This window comes from Marmota flaviventris, chromosome 16 (genome assembly GCF_047511675.1).
Source record: "Marmota flaviventris isolate mMarFla1 chromosome 16, mMarFla1.hap1, whole genome shotgun sequence".
NCBI lineage: Eukaryota > Metazoa > Chordata > Mammalia > Rodentia > Sciuridae > Marmota > Marmota flaviventris.
This window is the reverse complement of record NC_092513.1, coordinates 63,943,206-63,966,694: the sequence shown is the minus strand read 5'-3', so window position 1 is coordinate 63,966,694 and position 23,489 is coordinate 63,943,206. Positions and strand designations below refer to the sequence as shown.

The 23,489-nt window shown below is 34.9% G+C and overlaps 1 protein-coding gene across 1 annotated transcript in view; it reads right to left on the bottom strand.

Annotated features, from left to right (window-relative positions):
• Positions 1 to 3,171: 3,171 nt before the first annotated feature.
• LOC117794582 (contactin-associated protein-like 3) overlaps positions 3,172 to 23,489 on the bottom strand; it is a 202,694-nt gene continuing 182,376 nt past the window's right edge. Inside the window, exons 22-24 of the mRNA XM_071602719.1 lie at positions 8,688 to 8,918; positions 8,423 to 8,494; positions 3,172 to 5,031 (exon numbers count right to left, since the gene is read on the bottom strand). Coding sequence (XP_071458820.1) covers positions 4,838 to 5,031; positions 8,423 to 8,494; positions 8,688 to 8,918 — 497 coding nt within the window. The 3' untranslated portion in view covers positions 3,172 to 4,837. The remainder of the gene's footprint in view (positions 5,032 to 8,422; positions 8,495 to 8,687; positions 8,919 to 23,489) is intronic.

Here is a 23,489-nt window from a genome sequence, read left to right as displayed (position 1 = left end):
CCCTTAAATTCATGCTGAAATTTAATCCTACTGTGAGGTATGAAGAGGGAAGGACCTTTGGAAGGGGATTAGGATTAGATAACATCATTAGGGTATAGCCCCCACTGATTAAATTTTGGTGGCTTTAAAAGAAGAGAGAGATACCACAGGACATAGACACACATGGACCTGTACACCTTGTGTTGCCATGTGATATCCTGTATTTTTCCCAGCAAACCAGCACCAAATAAGGCACCTTGAATTTGAACCTCCAGAACCATGAACCAAAACAAACCACTTTCTTTTATAAAGTAGCCTGCCTCAGGAATCTTATTATCATAACAAAAAATGAAAAATATTGTATGCTTTAGATGGCTATGATGTCACTAGTTTATATAACCTTAAGGAACCATGTGGTCCCTTCACTGACTATAATGTTACAATGTAATTCATGACTGTCTACACACACACACACCCACACACACAAAAGAAAAATCTATTGAATTTTAAATGTTTTCACTTCACAGATGAATTTTTGCAATAGCAGAATTTCTAAAATAAATCTCGAGAACCGAGTGCTTCAAAATAAATGTGGTATATAAATAACTCCATGGTAACTTTTATTGTGGGGCAAGAAGGGAGTGTAGTGAAGGAGCAAAAGCAATGCAGGCAATGCAGGGGCTGGAGACCCTGAGTAAAGTGTTAACACAAAGCCAGAGCAGAATTGTGGAAAGAATGCCAGATCAGACAAGCCTCCAAATGGAGAATTAACTATGCCAAAAAAATGAAAACTCAATGTTTGTATTCATTATTAAAGAAATTCAAAAGAACATAAATGTTCAAAGAATAAAAAGTTTGCAAATTAAAAAGCCATTGCTTAAATTTTTGCAAACCCATTTGTAGGTTTGTAATGAGGCAGACCTGGGTCTTAGCTCAGAGGCCATCACTTTCTTGATAACATTGTCTTGGACTGTCACCATCTAAACCTCTTTTCTTTTGCACTTGTTACCACAGTCCCAACCGGAATTTCCTCAACTCCAGCTCAGTTTTAGGCAGAACTGCAGTGTTCCCTTTCACTTCCTCTCCCAGTCTGGACAGCCTCAAAATGTAACTGGCAGTTGGGGTCTGGGATATCTGTGAGCTCCTCCTGAAGTGGAGGACCATACCAGTTACTTCCATTACTTCCTCATACCCATCGATAGAGGGGCTCAAATGGTCAAATGGCATGAAAACAGTGTCCCAAATTCATTCCAACCAATGCTTGTTTTCCCAGAGCTCCTAAATTCTTTGGATTAACTGGGCATGTTGAAAACAAATAATCATTCTGATTTCCATTTCAGTTGTTTTTATATATTTTAGATTTCCAGAGTGTCAATTGTGGACTAATACAACCAAAGAAGTGAAATAATGGCATTTGCTGTGGGCCAGGGTTTGTGATAAGCCATTCACTTGGGCTGGTTAAATTTTTATGAGAAAATTATATAAATATTTTAACATAATTAGCCTTAAACTGGGAATGTTATTTTAAGTATATAGTCAAATTATTATCCTTTAGCAAAAGTGCAAAGGTTTAAATCTCTATTCTCATAGACATTTTAATGTAATTAAAATGTAATGGGTGGGGATGAGGTTATAGCTCAGCTGTAGAGTGCTCACCTTGATCCTTGATCCTCAGAACTATACAAAAATAAATAAATTAATTAAAGATATTGTATCCAACTACAACTAAAAAATAAATATTTAAAAAACATAATTGGTAGGGGCTGGGGATGTGGCTCAAGCGGTAGCGTGCTCGCCTGGCATGCATGTGGCCCGGGTTCGATCCTCAGCACCACATACAAACAAAGATGTTGTGTCCATTGAAAACTAAAAAAAATAAAAATATAAAAAAATAATAAAAAAAATTGGTAAATATTTGCCTATTTTTTTACGTTCACTTTTTGTTTGAGACCATCATAATAACATTAATCAGGCCCTAATATTACTTATATATGCAGCAGGGATAAAGTAATAAACATACCACTACAGAATGTATACATCTGCACATTTTTAATATTTAAGGGGAAAATAATATAATTTCATAATTCAAATTTCATTCAACTTCTTTTAAAAATATTTTCTTAGTTTAATTCAAACATTTAATTTCGTTAACAAATAATCAGGTAAAATTTAAAAATCAGTAAGAGAAAGTAGATATGCATTACTATAATTAGGTGCAACAATTTTGTTTCTCTTCAGAACAGAGAGCAGTGTGCAGTATATGTAGTTCATTCTTAATAAACCTGTAAAATTCCAACTACCAAAGTGATGAATTCTTTTAGCATATAAGATGATCACTTATTGAAGCTACAGTGATTCCTTGATGCCTATACTCGCCTGTGCATTAAATAAAGCCCATCATTTCTGTGTTGAATTCTTCCCCAACATTCATGGGCCTTTGGGGACAAAAGTATGTACATCATTTTCAAAGGTGGATCTTCATATATTATTATACAGATACTCCTTGACTTAGGATGAGGTTATGCCCCAATAAACTCACTGCAAGTTAAAAATACCACAAGTTGAAAATGCACTCACTACACCAAATCTACCCAACATCCTAGCTTAGTAACACAGTATAGATTACCAGTTGTTTCCTATTATGATCGTGTGGTTGATTGTGAGTTGTGGGTGATGGCTGCTATTTAGCATTTCAAGAAAGTATCATACTGCATATTGATAGGCCAGGAAAAGATCAAAATTAAAAATTTAAAGAATAGTTTCTATTGAATGTGTATTGTTTTCATACCATCATGAAGTTCAAAAAATCCTTGGTTGAACGATAGTAAGTCAGAGACCATCTGTACCTTAAAATTCTCATCAGTATTTTAGGGAACATCAATATGGATATAGTTCTGTGGTGGGCAGACTTTTAAGGTGCCTCCTAATCCCCTGGTTCATGAGCCTTATATATCCTTTTCACCTTGAGTTGAGCAGGATCTTTGACTTGCTTCTAAGGAAGAAGTTATGGCACAGGTACAGGATGTCATGCTCTTGGTTATGGTGCATTACATAAGTCTCCCTTTCACTAGCAGGACTGCTCTAGAGTATGTCTCCTATACCACTTTGAAGAAGCAAGAAAACATGAATTTTACAACAATAAAGAACTGGATGCTTCCAATCATGACAGCAGAGGGGCAGATCCTTCCCTAGCTGAGTCTCCATATGAGAATGCAGCCCTGGCTGATGCTTGACTGCAGCTTTATAGAAGACCCAGTGAACTCATGCCTTGCCCCTGACACATAGAAACTGAGCCAGTGAACACATGTTGTACTAAATTGTTTACAACTCAAATAAAACTAATATGAAGCCATAAGAAAAGACAGGTTTTTGCAAAAAAGATAATATACAGGGCATCTTTTCCATTTTAAAAAAAGAACACAGTAAATTAGTAGTACCATGGCTAAATTTATATAGCCAATTGTCCTGTTTTGGATAAGCCATCTTATTAACACCTGTCAGGCACATGGCAGTTGATAAATGGAGAATGTAGCACCTTCTTATTATAAATGGCTATTGAACACACATGGTGGTTCTCCAGGTGGTTATTAATGACAAAAGTATTGACTAGAACAATTTTCATAGACATGTGAATGTCTTGCTTTTCTAGTATGCAAATGTATCCTAATATAAAATAAACTTTAATTTTGGGTGCTCTAACGGAAACTAGAATCTTGACTAGAATGACAGATATAGTTCAGAAAATCTTCCGTTAACATAAATAAGCATCATTCTGAGGATATTTCAAACAGTAACAAGATGAGACAAGTAACTCGAGGAAGGGAGAGTTTTGCCTAAATCAGTTCAAAATCTAGAAAGGGGGCTGTAGAGCTTCAGTTCGAAATATGACTTTTGCCTTAATGAACAAAAAGAATGTTGGATGGTACCAAAGAATTGTGATAACTTTCAGGAAAAGAGGATCACAGGACTGTCAAGAAAAATTGACCTGATCACCCCATACTTGAGGGAATCAAATTTAGGATTATGTTTTGGTCAGATTCACTTGTAGTGTTAATATAGTGTCTATATCTCAGCTAAGTTTAGTTAGAAAATACACATTTTTGTGAGATCATCAGGTAATCATTTCATTCTACAAAGACTATAATTACAAATTGCAAAGAAACAAATTATTGTATATCAAAATCCTCTACATATTTTGCTACCTATTAGTTTTCTTTCCCATAACTGAATTCAATAATAAAATTTCAGAACTGACACCAAACATTATTTTATCATTAAAATGTAAAAATCATTAGACCAAAAAGGTTATTTGTTTTTCTTTTTTTCCTCTAGGTATCTAATGCATTTTTAGCTACTTAGCTCTCATTCACAGGAAGATGGAAACCCTGCTCAGACCATCTGAGAAGCATTTCCTTTTTTACAAATGTCAGCTGGTGATCAATAAAAGGACAGGACAGATTTCTGCATAACACAAACACCAGAGTCCAACTTTGACTTTTATAAATTTCCATGTCACATTTTTAAGAGAGTAGGACTATAGTTCAAATTGTTGTTTGCATTTAAAACCTAAAATCATTAGGCAAATAACATTTTAGTTTTAGAAGAACAGGTCAGAACAGTCAGAAAGGGCCACACAGTGATTAATGACTGCACTTAAGTCACTGCTACACAAACAGATCACGGAGGGGCCCTGAGCAGAGATTCCTGGCACCTTGGCTGAAGCTGGGGTGGGCGAGTTGGTAGTGGTGCATGCCCACTGCCCAGACCTTGAGGGCCAGGGCTGGGTTTTCACCTATGAGAGCTTTAGGCTTAGAAAGTAAGTCATATTGTTACAGTATAAGTAAACCACAGCTACTGATCAGAAGAAGTACTCCTTCTGACTTTCACTGACAGTATTTTGCATGTTGAGTTCACTTTTCAGAGCAATCTCAGCATTGTCTCCAGCTTTTGAGACATCTGACTCATTCTTTTGATATAACCATCTCTGTTGATAAATGCGTATAGCTATGGCAGTGACGCAGAGCAAGATAAATATCACCACTGCTACCACACCTGGTGAGAAAAAAGAAAGAGAACATACAAAGTTAGAAGACAAACTATAAATTTCAACCTCGCCAGAATCTCTACTAGATGGTTTAAATCATATGTAATATCATATATATTAGTACCTATAATATATAATCTACATATGCATGTATGTATATGTGTATATACACACACATAATAAATTTTGAGGACAAATGGTATGATGACATTAAGTTTACATGGCAGATCTTAACATGCAGATCACGATTGGATTTCAGTTAATGACTTCACATAATAAGTGCAGAAATACAACAGGACCTCTTAGGCCATGTCCCACTTCACATTAATACGCCAGGAAATTTTAATTATTTTAAAATAGAGTTCATAGCCTCATCATCACAGAGTAATTGTTTTTGTACAAATATTTTAATAAAAATTTACTTTGATACTGATATGCTGTTGAATTAGTTATATAATAAGCATGTCATTCATCTCTGTGAGGCTCTTAGCTCCTGACATCAGTTATGCCAGTCGTCCTCAAGTCTGTTTAGACAACATAGAACAAATAAGATCTATGGATATTCAGATTTTTACAAAAAGCTTGTCAGATGATTTTAATGTGCTGAAAGGATCAAGAACCATAAAGTTATACCATAGGAATGTTTACTCAAGCTATCCTATTAGTAAAGAATGAATATCAAGTCTATACTGAAATAAATATGTAAAAGGTCAGTTTTAAAGATGATTGGCACAGGTATTAATTAATACAGTCAATAAGCAAGTGTTATATAACAAGTGCTATGTAAGTGCCTGCCTAGTTATACAAAAATATTTGTACTATAAAATGAGGGTTCTTTTTCATACTCTGGGATAGACATCAGCAACTAAAATGAAGCCCAACAACTCAAAGCTTAATTAGGTATAACTAGTCAAAGGGATTCCTAAGCACAAGTCTTAGAGGAAGTAGTGTGCTCATTATTTGGTTTATATTCATAAATATTCATAACAACATTTTGTTCAATATACTTTGCATCCCTTTAGGAAACAAACAATCACATTGCTTTAGGTTCTTTTTTTTTTTTTTTTTTTTTTTGCTTAGTTATAGGACTTTGTTTTAAGGAGAAATATCATATACAATTGCAATGTTAAAGACTGGTAAATCTCAGAACAATGATGGGGCTACTTGATTATAATTCCATGACATTACAGGAACTCCTCAGTATACCTTGGCCTTTTTATATGTGCTAACTCTTTAACTATGGCTTGGTTTATTACATTTAATGGGATCCTAAAATAACTTGTCTACACCCAAAGATTAAAATTATTTGAATAATCACTCAATGCATTTCATAAACTGTGTATTGCTGATAGTGTTTTTTTTTTTTTTTTTCTTTTTGGCACAAGGGATTGAACTCAGGGGTACTCAAGCACTGAGCCACATATCCCCAGTCCTATTTTGTATTTTATTTAGAGACAAGGTTTCAACTGAGTTGCTTAGCCTTCACTGTTACAGAGGTGGCTTTGAACTGCCTAAACCTCCAGAGCCACTGGGATTACAGGTATGCACCACTGCGCCTGGCTTGTTAGTGTATTTTTTATATGAGCTTCTCTCTGCCTGCCTCTCTATCTATACATCTGTCTCTTTATCGATTTAACTGTCTATCTACAGTAAATGTCCCTTGGTAAGAAGCCCTCTGTGATCTCTGGTTTACCAGGTACAAATACTTTTTTTGGTTCATTCTTTCCTATACTGTTCCTTTTGTTTGCAAGAGGAGGAAAAGATAATTCAAAATGCAGAACATAGAGAAATCTATCCATGTCAATAATCCTTTATATGGATTAGGTATGTTTCATATAAGTCTAGTCTGTGTGTTCAGGTTAGTTCACTGGTGGTCAATGCACCCAGTGGTCTTCTAACCATCCAGCCATCAGCTACTGCCCAAACAAAAGGCAGTACAAGTACAAGTGAATCACAAAGCCTGATACACTCACCTTGTCAGGTCCCTGAAACCTGTGTTTTCTCCTTCTCCACCCATCTATGAGGAGCCAAGTAGGATTGCTCAAGGGAAGCACACTGGTATAGCTTATTTACTTTGAAATTTTGCCAATGATATTTAGGCAAAAGCTCTAAAGATCCAAAGGCCTGGTATTTTGTGCTATCATCAGAATGAAAATTCACTTTGCTCTTTTAAATAAAAGGCACCAAGTTTGCAAGTATTTTGACTTGGATTCCTACTTTGAAAATATAGAACACATTTATTTTAAACTAGTTTGCATTAGAATGGATACTTTTCATTAAAATAAATTAGAAATGATTTGGGAGTAGTATTTAAATTCTAATATAAAGCATTTCTTTTAGATATAAATGATAAAAAACATTTATGGGATTTTTTTTTTGTTCTTGGAATTGAAAATGGAGGTTATATTAAATAAGTTCCTCATACTTCAATCATTACAAAAATAAAAATAGTTGAGATAGGGATGGAAATGTTAATATCTTTACAGAGATTTTTAAAGTGTCTGAGTACTCTTCTAATTCTCTGACATCTAGATGAATACAGATAAACTACACAGACCCCATGTAAGCTGATGTGCAGCCCATATGAGCAATGGAGACCAAGTGGTGTCACCCAGCTCTCTGAGTTATGAACCTTATTTGACAAAGCAAAGGAATAGATTATAGTTTACTTCCTACTCACTAAGCAGAGTGTGCAATAGACTCACATTTCAATAGAATCCAAACAATTAAAATGGGATAGCTCGGTGGAATAGTACCTGCCTTCCATGTGCCAAGACCTGCCCATTCCCAACACTCCCCTTCCAACACACACACAAGAATTAAAAAATTCTTTGAACTGTAAGAAGGGAGAATTGCACATTCATTTTTTGAGTTAGAACTTAATAAATTCTGTGTTAGTCACTATGTTGTTTATACTGTCACTTCTTCAATTCTAAATAACCTTGGAACTCTTATTCCATTAGCCCCAAAACATTTAAAAATAAAATTAAAAGCAAAAATCACACTGCTTGAAGCACCTAAACAATACAAATTGTTATTTTTCAAACATAAAAATATAAAACTATACTTATTATTCCTGTCTTTGGTGTTATATAACAATTTGAAGGCTCAGTGGCAATTGCAAGGAGCCATAGAACCACTATTTTTAAAATATATATTATCTCCTGTATCAAATAACAGTGATAGTTATTTTCAAATAAAAACTTCTCACTATTCTATAATGTTTTAGCTATTCTTCAGAAAGTGTGCTTCAGTGGAACCATCAGTTCTTTTTACTGAGGAACTGAATTCAGTAAGTTACATGAAATATCAGGAAAATTTACAAGGCCTGCCATTGACCCCAGCAGTCTGAGCTGATTGCTATAGATGGTTTCTGGTTCATGCTAACAGCCGCATTACCTCCAATGACCGCAGAGTCACTTCTGTCTGCATTAATTAAAGGCTCTCCCTCATCAGTTGGTCCAGAATAGCCTACAGTAGAAAAAGGGAGGACAGAGCGAAGAGAAGAGAGTAATTCACAAACACCGGAACAACAAACAATTGTAGTGGGAGAAATGAACATGAAAGGAGAGGGAAAGGCCAGATACCAAGTAGGTGAATCAACAAACAGGACTGCGATATAGCAGTAGTGACACACAGAAAACAAGCACAAGGAGGTACCCACCTGAACCACCTGAGAGCCGGGGAGCGAGTTCCCGCGCTCTGGAGCCAGGCCCTGCGCCCACCGCGCAGCGGGATCCAGCGGCCACTTGACCATGAACAGTGACCCGGGCAGGTCCGCCAAGGCGCAGCGCCGCCTTCAGCGGGGCTGCATGGCTAAAGCGCACGGCAGACAGGCAGCCTGTGAAGCCGCGCGCTGCCGCCCGCCGCGTATCGGGGTCTGCGCCAGGGGGTTCTGCCGACAAAAGAAGTGCATACATCGTTAGGGCGCCCCGCATCTGCGAATCTCCCTTCCAACCCCTATCTTTTCATCTTTAAGGAAATACACTGCGGCCATTACCAGTGGCCTGAGTTATTGACAAGCGGGGTGGTAACTTTGGTCCATTTTGCTAAAACCTTCCCTAGAGGCAGCCACGGAGTAGATAAGGGCGAATTCCTCGGGCACTTCATTTTTTCAAATGATCATTACAATGCTTTTGGATGGAATTTGTACCTATTAGTACAATTGGGTAAAGCGAAATATCTCTTGGATTTTAGGACACTCTGGAAATTTCTCTAAAAAAATTCTCTAGTCTGTATTCAACACCAGAGGCTGCTCCCCTTCACAATGTGGTCTCCATTCTGTCCCTGCCAGGACCCACCTGCCTTTAACCACAAGCAAGGAAGGTTGGTTTTAGCAAGATCTAAGTAAGAGCAATTGCGACGGAAGATGAAAACTTGAGGTTGCTAATTTCAGTGAATATACTCTGCCTTTCCACTTGCTCAATGGGCATGGAATCTGACAAGGGGAGTAAGAGGTGAAGTTCAAAAATTTAAATGTCAAACAGAGAAGCATCCTCTACCCTGCAGAGGAAACCATGTCAATATGCTGTGAGTGCTTGATATCTGATGTCAAATTCCCTTTGCAAACTGGCTGTGGGAAAACTGCAGTTGATTCTCCTTATTCTAACAACCAATGAATGAATACATAGTTGTCAAGAATTTGCCAAATGATTTACCATAGGTTATCATTTTAATCTTTGCAGCATAAAACAATGAATACTTTTATTCCTATTTTATAACTTAAGAGGTGAAGGTTCAGAAGTTTGTAGCATAAGTTAGTAGGACATTAAGGTTACTGGGGGGGGGATCTGAATTTAGGCCTCTTGTGTTCAACCCCTTTCTCAACAAGATATTCTTTTTTTCCCCCATTAGTATATTCTGTATATGTTCATAATTGCTCACATGGAGGGACTGGTAAATGGGGATCATTATACTATTTTTACTTTTATAAGTTCATATATTTTTCCATAGCACATATGTACATATTCAATAAATGCTTTTTGGTTGACTTAAGAACCAATCTTTAAGTTACCTCTGAGAATCTCAGTTCAGATCCATTCTGTCTTGATGTTGTAGTTAAACTCTCAAAGGACAATCCTTATTTCTTTTGAATTTGAGGATGCTTGAAATATGTTTTTATATTAGAGGAATATACAGTCCCATCACCATAAATTCATCTTTCTATGGATGCTTAGTAGCTACTGAAATAATTTTTATAATGTGGCACTCATGAGGATAGAAGAGCCATCTGTTCTAAAAGATTACATGCATTGGATCAAGATAAAAATGCACTTCCATAGCTGATTGCCATCTCATGCCACTGAGTTTTCTTGAGTGTTAAGGTTTTTTTTTTTTTTTGAGTGTTGGGGTACCTAAAGTCACCTCTGTTGTTGTACTAATATGAAAGAAATGTGAAAATTATTCAACAGAATGGAGTTGCTTGTTCCAATCCTGGCAAAGAAAGAAAGGGAGGGAGGGAGGGAGAGAGGAAAGATTACAAAACAAGTGTTCTTAGTCATAAAGACTGTCTTGTAGGACTATCATTAAAGTCTCTGTCAGGCCACAAGCTTGCACAGGAGTATACAAAAAACAAAGCAAACAAAAGAACTTCTGCAAGGATACCTACCCATCAAGTATCTGTTCAACCTCAGACTGATGCCACTGTTGTTATTAATCACTGTACCCAAAGATTATTGTTTCAAAATATCTGATGAAATCTTCAGTTTTGTCTTTAATGTATTTTCTTTCCCCAAGTTTCCTTGACTATACTCCTACGTTACTTTGATGGTGTATTCCCGTTGCAGTGCTTTGTTACTCTGATTGCAATGCTATTCCTAAAGAAATACCACTATTCTCTGAAGAATCTGTTTGTTGTTGTTAGATTGAAAGTAAGGTTAAGCTATGTACTCTGAATCTTCTACTCATAAGGTGGGGCTTCTTAAATCTAATTTTAGGTATTCCTTTTCATTCCTACTAATCTTCACTTCATTATTTTAGTCTGTCATTCTTGAAAATCCAATCTTTTGTATTCTTATTCCTTCTGACTTGAAAGAGAGTTGTCTCTTGAAAAAAGTGTGTTGTGAACTGTTCAGCTTACAAACTTAGGGACTGTTAAGTTGCAACAGTAAATGTTTGTGTGTAAAAAAACATCTAAAGCAATTAAAATTAGGGGCATGATGTTTATGATATTATAATAAACAAATCTTTCTTAAATATCTTGGTCAGGCTGATTATATGAGACATCAAAAAACTTTTGTGTGATAAATTCCTGGTAAATTTTAAGCATACTAGGAGAAAGTAAGCTTGGAACAAATCAACTCAAAGAATATTATAAATTTAGAGATGTCTTCCAAGATGACTTTATTTATCATTTTATAATTTGATAATGTATAATTTACAGAAAGAAATATTTGCTTGATATACTTAAAAGTGTGTCAAGAAGAAATAAAATGGGAAGATATTGCAACAGCAATATCTGGAACTTCTTTGGGAAAGCTAAATTATGGAAAAAACTTTAAAATTCAATTTAAAATTCTAGCTATTAAGCAAAAAAAAAAAGAAAGAAAGAAAGAAAGGAACATGGCAAATATTACGCTAATTAATGAATTATACTAATTCTGTGAAATTTATTTTCTAAAGACAACTGAGCTTCATCTTTGCTGATAGTGCCATTACTGAAGAAAGACACATAGGTACTACATTATAATTGCCTCTATTTCAAGAATCTCCACTTAATATTTGTATATATGTATGTATATTTGTGGGCATGAATGTGTGGGCTAGATTTATATGTACCCCAATAGCCCAACTCTGAACATTATGTGTACATTAGGTATAAATTCACCTGGACAGGTTTGCTGCCTGCACTGGCTCCCTCATATTTTCCTATGGTAGGTTCATGATTTTGTCCAGTTTTAGACTGAATTAATTTCCCAGTATTTTGCTGAGATGGGATGCATGGTTAATATTTAAAATCTCAGTCCATCCTTGTTACCCTCAAAAAACATTTTTTAACCTTATCAGATAAATTATGTAGTAGATGCTTGAGCTGTAGCCCATTTTTCTTGGTAGTATGACATTTTTACTTCATCTTTATTTTATTTTTTTTATTTCACTACTACAATTAGATGTTGGCTTCTAATGACAAAATCATCATATTTCATTGTAGAAACTTCTGCCTAGAAAATTTGGAAGGTTTTTCTTTTTTGTTTTGTACTTCAGGAATTTTATCAGAATTTTTCCAAATTTATCTTTTTTTCATTAGAACTGGTTTTTATTCTGGTTTTTTTTTTTTTTGTTGTTGTTCTTTAGCTTGGAGAAATTGCCTAGTTTAAAATATATTAATGCCTTTGTTTTAAATTCTCTTTCTAGATCTCCAATTATACAAGTGAGGTTTTTCTAGATTAGATTCCCATGTACTTCTTATTTTCCCTCTCTGTTAATCTTCTTGCTCTGTGATCTGAGACGTTATATCTAGGCCACTATTTAAGGATAATCAGTGATCATTATCTCCTTCAGATCACCCAGTGAAATTTTGTAAAAATTTATTTAAATTTCCCATGTGTTTTTCTCTTTGCCTAAAATCTCCTTGAATTCCAATTTGCATCTTTGCTGTTTACTGTCTTCTTCAACAGTGTATTCTGGCATAGAAAATGTTATTTGCTGTTTATTCTTCCTCCTTCTCACCCACAACTTTGCTGTTCGATTCCATTAGGTATGCCATTACTTACTTTATTATTTATTTGTCTGCTTACTTCCATGGTTGTGAATCTGATATGATATACAAGTCCTGACAATATGGAAAGTACAGTTTCTCTGATCCTGTCAAAAGAAGGGACCTGCCTACAGACTGTCTCTTATCTTAGTTCCAGAGGCATGATGGAAATGGACACAATCAGGCTGAGCACTGTTGATGCTCCTTTGACATTTCTGAGTTTTCTGCAAGTTAAACTTTATATAGGACCCATAGTGTTTGTATTTCCTTGGTGCTGCGTTGTGTTCTCCACCAGCCCACTGCAAAGTGTTCACTACAGCTGTCATTTACATCTTCTCCTGATCCTGCTGCTGGGCTAGCACATCAGCTCTTTACCCAGGAGCACAAGTATAACAATCTAAACTGCCATCATCCCAAAGTAGGTCAGCATCAGAGTGAATAGAACTGTATTTAGATAAAGAGTGTAAATGTGTTTCCCTTATTAGCTAAGTCCTGAAATTTTATCATTAAGGTTCTTTTGACTAAAAAAATTTCTTCTCATTAAAACATAAAGAAAGGAAAAGAAAAAGGAAGGAACTTTGGAGAATACCTAGTGTGTTATTTAGTCATTGACACAGCCTGGTGAAACATGCACTCAGCTGCTATCTTGAGAACATGGGTAGAACCATAGGAAATTGGGAGACAGATGCAGTTTCAGACTAGGTAAGAAGGGAACCAGGAATATGGTTCAAGTGGGCCATGAAAAAAGCAAAGTTTAGGAAAGGGTGGACTAAAGGGCTGAGCATAAAGTTCACTTCCACTTCAATTCTGAGAAGAATCTCTCAATCACTTTGAATACAGACTCATTTAATCTTCCTTTCTCTTAAAAATTTTCTCTGGTAGGAAGTGTTGAGAGTCCAGGCAAATTTCCAAGAATTCAGGACACAAATATTCTCCACTGTCTCAGGTGTTGAGTAGTTTTGTCTTCAAAATCTATCATGTAAGTTATATATTGCAACATGTAAGATGATTTCTGCTCTTGAAAATGAAGAGACAAATAATTAAAAATGTGTACAAAAAGCTCTTTGCTACTCACAATGAATAGTGAGTGCTTCTGAAAGGTTTGCTGTAGACAAGAGGTTTAACTGTAAAGTCAGTACAGGATATTAGCAGCCAATGACTAGAAGCAATGCAAGTGTGCATCATCATGAGAATGGATAAATAAATTGTGGTATATTCTTATAATAAAAGTCCACATAGCAATGAAAATGAATGAATTACTTCCACATGGGAGAGCATGGATGAATGTTAAAAAGTTTTAATGAATGGAAGCAATGAGACAATGTAAATGTTGACCTGCAATTTATTCTAGATATATACACATATAAAACAGAGTGAACTTTTTTTATTATAAATGAATACCATAATTAAAAAATGACTACCAGACTGACTTTTTTTTAGTCTTTTGGAGAGCTCTGGTATTCAGTCAGAAAGAAGTGAATCATCTCCCTTCCTGTTACCACCATATCAAACTATCCCTGACACTCTCAGCTATGCGTGGGAAGAGATCAGGTAGTTTGTGGCCCTGTAGTAAGCAATTACATCACAAATTTTCTGCAAAAATCTTCTGTAAGTAAATAACAGCTCTTGTAATAATATGCAGACAATCTTTGTCAGCCTTCTTTATGTGAAGGCAGCATGATTATTCTTTTTTGTGTTTGCTGTCCTTAACTCATGACCGCTACTCAAAATTGCAACATGGGCTTATCCAGACTCCCCAGCTGCATGCCAGTGGCCATAAACTTCTGAGTGCTTCCAGTTCTCTTTTTTCTTTCTCTTACATCCCATCTTGTTCCTAAACGAACTCCTTCAAATTGGACAAATGTCCAGTTATGGCTCATTGTTCTAATTCTCGAGGGTGCATGCATAGGAGAAAAGGCTTTGGCAAATACATCTCTAATCAATTTTTTCTTATTATTGAAATAGAATTGGTTATTAAAGTCACCCTTACCATTGCCAGAGTCATTTGTTCACCCCCAAAGAATCCAGTGCATATTGTCTGTAATCCTCATCCTGTCTCTCCCTAGACCCTGACAAACCCAAACTACTTTCTGATTCTGTGAATTTGCCTATTCTAGATATTTCTTACAAAATAAATCATGATATGTGGCCTTTGCGTTTGGTGTCTCTGCTTTGTTTTCATCCATGCTGTACAAATACTAATCTTTGTTTAATTTTATGGGTAAACAGTATTCCATTATAAGGATAAACCATTTTTGTTTATCCATTCCTTGGTTGATGAAAGTTGTTCCCACTTTTTGGCTATTATGAGTAATATAATAGCATGAAGATTTGTGTATATGGTTTTTGTATGGCCATAAATTGTCAATTATCTATTTACTATACACAGGAGTAGAATGACTGGGTCATATGTAAGTCTGTATTTAACTTTTAAAGGACCTGTCAAACTATTTCCATAGTGTCTGCATTGTTCCCATCAGGGATGTATATGATTTTCACACATCACTTGATAACATTTGTTGTCTATCTTTTTATGTTATAGCTGACCTATTCAGTGTGAAATGGTATCTCATTGTAGTTTCAATTGTATTTCCTTTATGACTAATGATATTGAGCAGATTTTCATATGAGCATTTTGTATATCACATATATTATTTAGTTGAAAGAGTTCTTTATTGTATGTTGTATGTTGTTGTGGCTTTATATAATGTTAGAAAAATCCCTTATAGAATACATGAATTGCAAACAACTCCCACCCCACTTCATGGGTTCTCTTTTACTTTCTTGATAGTGTCTTCTGAATTATGGAGGTTTTTCATTTTGATCAAGTACAATTTAATCTTTCCTTGTTTCTGCTTTTGAGAAACCATCATCTAATCTAAGGCTTTTGAAAAATTTTATCTAATTCGCAAATATGTACAACTAGGTTTTGCTCAGAGAGTTTTATAGTATTAGTTCCTATAATTTGATCTATCACCCCTGTTGAGTTAATCTGTATGTGGTATAAGGTATCATCTTCTTTTTTTTTTTTTCCACTTGTGTATATATCACTGGTCCAGCAACGTTGTGAAAGAGAATATTCTTTCTCCCATTGAATGGTCCTGGCACCAGCATCAAAAGTCAGCTCATCATGAATGTATGGGTTAATTCTTGGCTCTTAGTTCAATTCCATTTATCCATATGCCTATCCTTGTAACTACAACAGTCTTGATTACTGTGTCTTTCTACTAAGTTTTGAACTCAAGAAGAATGAGACTTCCAACTCTGACCTTCTTAATAAGATCTTTTGGCCATTAGCAGAGTCTTGCATTTCCATTTGAATTAGTTTCCTTTTCTTTTTTATGGGCAGTACTGAAAATTGTACCCAGGGCCTCATACATGTTAGGCAAGTGCTGTAACACTGAGTTATATCCTGAGTCCTCCATATGAATTTTTGTTATAAAAATAAAGCCTCCAGAAAAGACACATATCACATATAAGTGAATTTCAATATGGCTAACAGCATAACTTGCGAATTTCTACTTAAAAAGTCATTTAAGTTTTAATATGGATTGTGTTGAAACTATACCTACATTTGTAGGATAGTGTCTTCTTAGCAAGATTGTTTTCCAATTCCTGAACACAGGATGTCTTTACATTTAAGAAGGTCTTTTATAATGCCTTTAAACATTATTTCATAATTTTCAGTAGATATGGATTGAACTTCTTTTGTTAAAATAATTCCTAACAAAATAATTGCTACTTTTTGTGGCTATTTTAAATGGAATTTATATTTGATTCTCCATTCCAATTTCATGTTGTTCATTGCTAGTATACAGAAATACACTGAACTTTTGTGTATTGATCTTGAATACTGAAATCTTGCTGAAACTTTTAGTAGCTCTAATAGTTATTTTTGTAGATTCCTTATAAGATTATGTTCTCTAAATATAGTTTTACATTTTTTCTTTTTAATCTGGATGCTTACATTATTTTTCTTGCCTAATAGCCCTATTTTAAACCTGTACTATAATCTTGACTAAAAGCCATGACAACATACATCCTTGTTTTGTTTCTGATCTGAGGAGGATGATTTCATCTTTCAACGTCCAGTGTCACATTAGCTATGTGTTTCTTGTAAATGGATTAAACCATGTGAGAAAGTCCCTCCAGCCTTTTCAATTTGTTTGTTTTGTTTGGGGTAAAGGGGAGTCAATGTGCATGCTTGATCAAGTGCTACACTTCCAGTGTTTTTTATTTTATTTTGAGACAGTGTCTTGCTACATTGCCCAAGCTGGCCTCAAATTTGCGATCCTTGGGGCTGGGGTTGTGGCTCAGTGGTAGAGCACTTGCCTAGCATGTGTGAGAACTGGGTTAGATTCTCAGCCCCACATATAAATAAATAGAGCAAAGGTCTATTGATAACTAAAAAAAAAATTTAAAGTGTTTTCTAAGAATGTTTAATGTCAAAATACTCAAGATGTTGACTGATAGTAGGATTAGCATTAAAAAAAAAAAAAAATCTGTGATCCTTTTGCCTCAGCCTGCCAAGTAGCTGGGATTACAGGTTTGTGACACCATGCCTGGTAAGGAAGTTTCCCTTCTATTCTTAGTTTGTTCAGTATTTGTACGACAAAAATATATTGAATTTTTCTGATGACTTTTGTGTGTCCAACTGAGGTGGTAATGTGGTTTTGGTCCTTTATTCTAATACCAAGGTACATTATATTGGGTGATTTTTATCTGTTGAGCCAATTTTAAATCCCTGGGGTAAATACTACTAAAGCATGTTGTATAATATTTTTTATAAGAGCACATTAATTAGAAATGCATTTTTATTTTCAGTGCTGGGGATGGAATCCAGAACCTTGTGCATGCTAGGCAAGTGTTCTCCTATTGGGCTAGATCCCCCATCCTGGAAGTTGAATCTCTACCTTTTTTTTCCCAAGATATATCAGGGTAAATAATAATAATAATAATAAGTTAAATTGGACATGAATGCTATTTTTTTTTAGTACCATGGATTATTGAACCCAGAGGTACTTAACCACTGAGCCACATTCCTAGCACTTTTTATTTTAAGACAGGGTTTCACTAAGTTGCTTAAGATCTCATTAAGTTGCTAAAGCTGGCTTTGAACTTGCAATCCTCCTGCCTCAGCCTCCTGAGCTGCTGGGATTACAGGTGTGTGCCACCATGTCCAGCTGGACATGCATGCTATTTATATCTATATTCTCTATTATATGCAAACCCTGTGGAGGCAGGTACAGTGTGTGTCTTTGTGCTAGGCATTCAACTGTCTAATGAAATATAAGTGTATATATATTAGGGATCAAGAAGAAAAAAAATCTGTAAATATGAAGACAGGTTACTTGAAAATAGAAAAAAAATGAAAAGGAATGAAGAAAGCTTTTAGAATTTATGAAATAGCACAAATATCCAAGTTATAGGAGCTCAAAATGGAGAAGAAAGAGACAAAGGGCCAGAAAATTTATTTAAGGAAATAATGGTTTCCAAATCTGGAGAAAGATAAAAATATCCAGGTACAGGAAGGTAAAAGGTCTCCAAGCAGACTCAAATCCAAACAAGCCTGTACAAAGACATGCTATGATTAAACTGCCAAAAGCCAGAGAGAAAGAGAATCTTGAAAATCTCAAGAGAAGAAAAGCATATCACATATAAGCAAGTTCCATTAAGGTTAGCAACAGATTTTTCAGCAGAAATGGCACAGAGAATGGATGAGTTATTCAAAACGCTCAAAGAAAAAATTGCCAAACAAGAATACTTTACCCTAAAAGCCATCACTCAGAAATGAAAGAGAAAGATTTACCCAGACAAAAATTGAGGCAGTTCAATACCACCAGACCTGATTTACAAGAGATGCCAAAGGGACATTTTTCAAGATGAAAGCAAAAATTGATAATCAGTAACATGAAAGCATATGAAAGTATAAAACTCAATGGTAAAAGTAAGTACACAAATTAGAAATACTGTAATGGTGATATATAAATCACCTGTATCATTGGTATGAAGCTTAAAACATAAAACAGTTAAAATAATGACAGTGACAATAATTTGTTAAGGGATATACAACAAAAAATATGTAATTGTGACATAAAGACAAACTATGGGGGGAGATAAAGTACATTATCAAGATGCTATCAGCCTAAAATAAATTCCTTATCACTATGTTTTATGTAAGCCTTACAGAAATCACAAAGCAAAAGGAACCAAAGCATATCACAGTCATATGTGATAAATCTACAAGTTAAATTACACTCAACAGTGGAAAGTTAAAAGCTGTCCTCTAAAATAGGAAACAAGAGAACTGCTCACTCTTTCCATTTCTATTCAACAAAGTAGTGGAAATCTAACCAGAGCATTAGGTAAGAGAAGGAAATAAAAAGCATCAAATTGAGGTGGGCACCTGCAATCCCAGCTACTTGGGGGGTTGAGGTAAGAGGATTGCAAGTTCAAGAACTGACTTATAATAAATGCCAATGGGAACTTTTCAAGGTAAAAATCAAAATATTTTGAGACTATGTCTCAAAATAAAAAATAAAAAGGTCTTGGGATGCAGTTTAGTCGTAAAGCACCTCTAGGTTTAAACCCCAGTATAAGAAAAACAAAACAAATGTCACAACAATAACAACAACAACAACATCAAAAATACTCCCAGAAAAAAAAATGAACAAAAAGAAACAAGACAACAAAACAAAACAACAAATAAGAAACCTCAAAATAAAGCAAAAAGCAACTAAATTGGAAAGCAAATAAACTGTTCCTGTTTGCAGATGACATGATTTTATATTTTCAACATCCTACAGACTCACCAAAAATCTGCTAGAATGGGTAAACAAACTCAGCAAAGTAACAGGATACAATATCAACATGCAAACATCAGTAGATTTTCTGCACAAAATAAATTATTCAAAGAAGAATTTTTAAAATTCCATTTACAACATTTAAAAATAATTAAATTATTATAAATAAATTTAACTAAGGAGGCAAATGATTTATACACTGAAAATCATAAAACATTGCTGAAAGAAAATGAAGAAGATATTCCTGGATTGATATTTCTGCATTCAAAGAATTAATATTGCCAAAATGTCTAATTTTGTATAAAAATTAATAATCTGTATAAAAATTCCAATGATATTGTTTATAGAAATAGAAAAGAATCCTAAAATTTATACAGAATCATTAAAGATCCTGAATTAACAAAGGAATCTTAAGCAAGTAGAATAAACCTGGGAGCATCACACTACCTGATTTTAAAATATACCACAAAAGTATAGTAATCAAAATAGCATGGTGCTGGGATAAAAACAGACATACAGACCAATCGCACAGAACAGAGAACCCAGAACTACGTACTTTTAGCTAACTTATTTTTGACAAAGATTCCCAGAATACACAATGGGAAAAAGTCTGTACAACAAATGGTGTTAGGAAAACTAGATATCCACAGGCAGAAGAATGACACTAGACTCTTATGTCACATCATTTAAAAATCAACTCAAAATGGATTGGATAGTTCAACATTCAATCTAGAACTATAAAACTAATATATGAAGAAATATGGAAAATGCTTCTTGATGACATTCTGGGCACTGATTCTGGATATGACCTAAAAAGGATAGGTATCAAAAGTAAAAATATATAGTTACAGCAACCAAAAAGCTTCTACACAGTAAAGGAAGCAGCACAGTAAAGAGTCAATCTACAGAATTGGAGAAAATACTTACAACCTGTGCATCTGATAGCGGGGCTGATACCTCAGACACATTAGGAACTCAACCCAAGAGGAAGGAAAAAAAAATAACACATGGACTTCCAGGAAATTCTGTTCTTTGCAACTACATGGATGAATCAGGAAGGCCACTGAATTAAGTGAAATACACCAGGCACAGAATGAAAAGTACATGGTGACCTCATTATCTATATGTGAAATGTAAAAGTTGAACTCAGAACAGAGAACAGAATGGTATGGTGGTTACTGGGGTTGGTGGGAACAGGAGTTGGGGAGATGTTGGTAAAGGATATAAAATAACATCTCAGAATCTATTTTAAGTGTTTTCCATACAAAAAGTGATAAGTATATGAGTTGATGCATATGTTGATAAGTACAATTTAGACGTTCCACAATGTATACAAATTTTAAAACACCATGTTTTTACCTGATTCACATATATAATTTTTGTCAATTTAAAAATTTTAATAATAAGTAATGAATAACTTGTCATAATTTAGGACAACTTCTTGTAAAATGAATGGATCTCTCTTGAGTCTACCTATTGGTCTATTTCATTTTAAGCTAATGAAATGAAACCCAAATTGCTGTCTCCAAATATGAGAACAAAATTGTGTTCATCCTTAGCTTGTTAACTGAAAAGCAGCAACTTGGAACAGAAGCCATCTTGAAATACAGTTATCTAAAACATGAAAATTTGTACTAGCCTTTAATTCAAGATGCATGCCTCTAGGTAGAGATGAAATGAAATAGTTATTATTTTATTAGACCAATTGCTTCAGTCTATAAGCTTCATTGTCAAATTTCAACTTTAATTTTTACAATCTGAAATGACATGGTTTTGAATACATCACTCTTAAATAAACATTTTTGGTTTAATGCCACTGTCCTCTACATATTAATTAGTAGGAAAATAAAAATTTATGCAATACAATTTATTATTCTACTTTTTAACTAATATGAACACCATTCATAAAATATGCTTCACTTTAATCAATTTCCATAATTTATTGCATCTTTCTTTTTTAAATATTTTTTTAGTTGTTGATTTTATTTTATTTATGTATTTATGTATGGTGCTAAGAAACAAACCCAGCGCCTCACACATGCTAGGCAACTGTGTGCTACCAGTCCCAGCCCTACTGCATCTTTCTTTACACACATTAAATCTAAGACTAAATTCTATATAAAACTACTCCTTTGCCAATTTCCTTTATGGAAGACAACTTCCTATGGACATTTCTGAACATAACTCATTTTTCCTTCCAGGCACTGAAGACACTAAGGGCAGGAAGTTAATTGTTTGTGTGTTTATGTTTGTTTTGCTTATCGACTGACTCTGTCTTGGTGGCTTGAAAAAAGTAAAGACATCTGATCTGGGAATAAAGGGGAATTGGTTCACTGAGGGCAGAGAGGAACCACCTCTGCACTCACAGACTGCATCTGCTCTACCAAAGTACAGCTTGGGATCGGTGCACCACGTGTGGGAACAATTTCTCATTTCTCTCAAACTTAGTCACCACCAGCCAGGACAGAGGGTAGAGCTCAATAGCAAATTTTTAAAGAGAAAGCAAAGTCTTTTCTACTTGTATGTTTTTAAAAATATGCACATTGATAAATTATAGCTATATGTGTTTTTAAGATACAAAATGATGATGCTGTGATTTTTTTGTTACAATGTGAAATAACCAAATTAAGCCAACCAACCTATCTATCACCTCAAACATTTTACTGTATTGAGAACATTCAAGATCCAGCCTCCCAGAGACATTGAAATGTATAGTATTCAGCTCTTAGAAAAGACCTTACAAAAATCTGAGGCTTTGTACTCCTTGATTATTATCTCAGCATTCATCAGAATGTTAAAAATAATTATAGTTCAGCTGATGGCTGAGAACTGGGTAGCAACCACTGGTTCCTAAAACTCAACACTGCCTTTGAACTTTTTGGAATCTCACAGCCTTCTCTAACTGTATTCTGTTATTCCATGGCTGACAGTTGGAACAGTTTCTTTCATCTGTTTTTCCAATTCCTTCTGGTTTCCTATACTATAGAATAAAAAACTACTAATATCATGAAAACACAGATATCCAGAAATGCCTAGGAAATACAGCCAGTTTGCTAGAGACTAGGAAAATAACTAGCAGCACTTCTATACCAGACTGCAACAGTAATGAGCATCTCCTAACACAGAATGTGAAGCAACCATCATTATTTTTGTTTCTGTTTTAACTGGTTCAATCAGATTTCCATGTATGAGAACCAGGGCTAGAGTAACAAATCATGTGAAAGGACCAATAGTACAAGCTGTTTCTCCTCCAGGACTAGCTAGATTCTTTATTGAAATTTTGATGACAATGCAGAATCACCACTTTAAGCTGAAATTTCCCTATCAATTCCATTTAGAAACTTACTACACACTTTCAGCAAAGAATTCAAATACCCTCCTCAAGAAACCCAATGTGCCCTCTGTGTGTGTGTGTGTGTGTGTGTGTGGTGAAGGGGATGAAACCCAGGGCATTGCCCACCATGCTAGGCAACTGCTCTACCACTGAGCCACACCCTGAACCCTTAATCTTATCTTTAATGCTATGTGACCAGCATAGAGATGTCAGTTAGGCTGCACCATCTAAACTTCACACATTTGTTTTTAACATGTATGGGAACACCCTGGAGAGCACTGGGATTCATAATGCTTTCTTTAAAATAATTTAAAATTTAACTTTTATTTCTATTTAATTCATGTTGAAAAAGGAAAAATAAAGACACAAAGAATTTGATGCCTAATTAGTAAAGTAAACTTTTATTTTGATGATTTTATGGAAAATAACTAGGGGCAGAAAAATGTCTGTGAGATATTTAGGCTGTGATTTTACAAGAGTGGCTGAGAGTAAGTGACACATCTCATTGCAACTCACAATTGTCTTCTTCTCTTAATCTTGTCTAGTTTTATCATTAAATAATTTCTTATTTGGCTTGTGAATTCTTCGCTGAAAGTGTGTATTAAGTTTCTAAATGTAACTTGCGAACTTAAT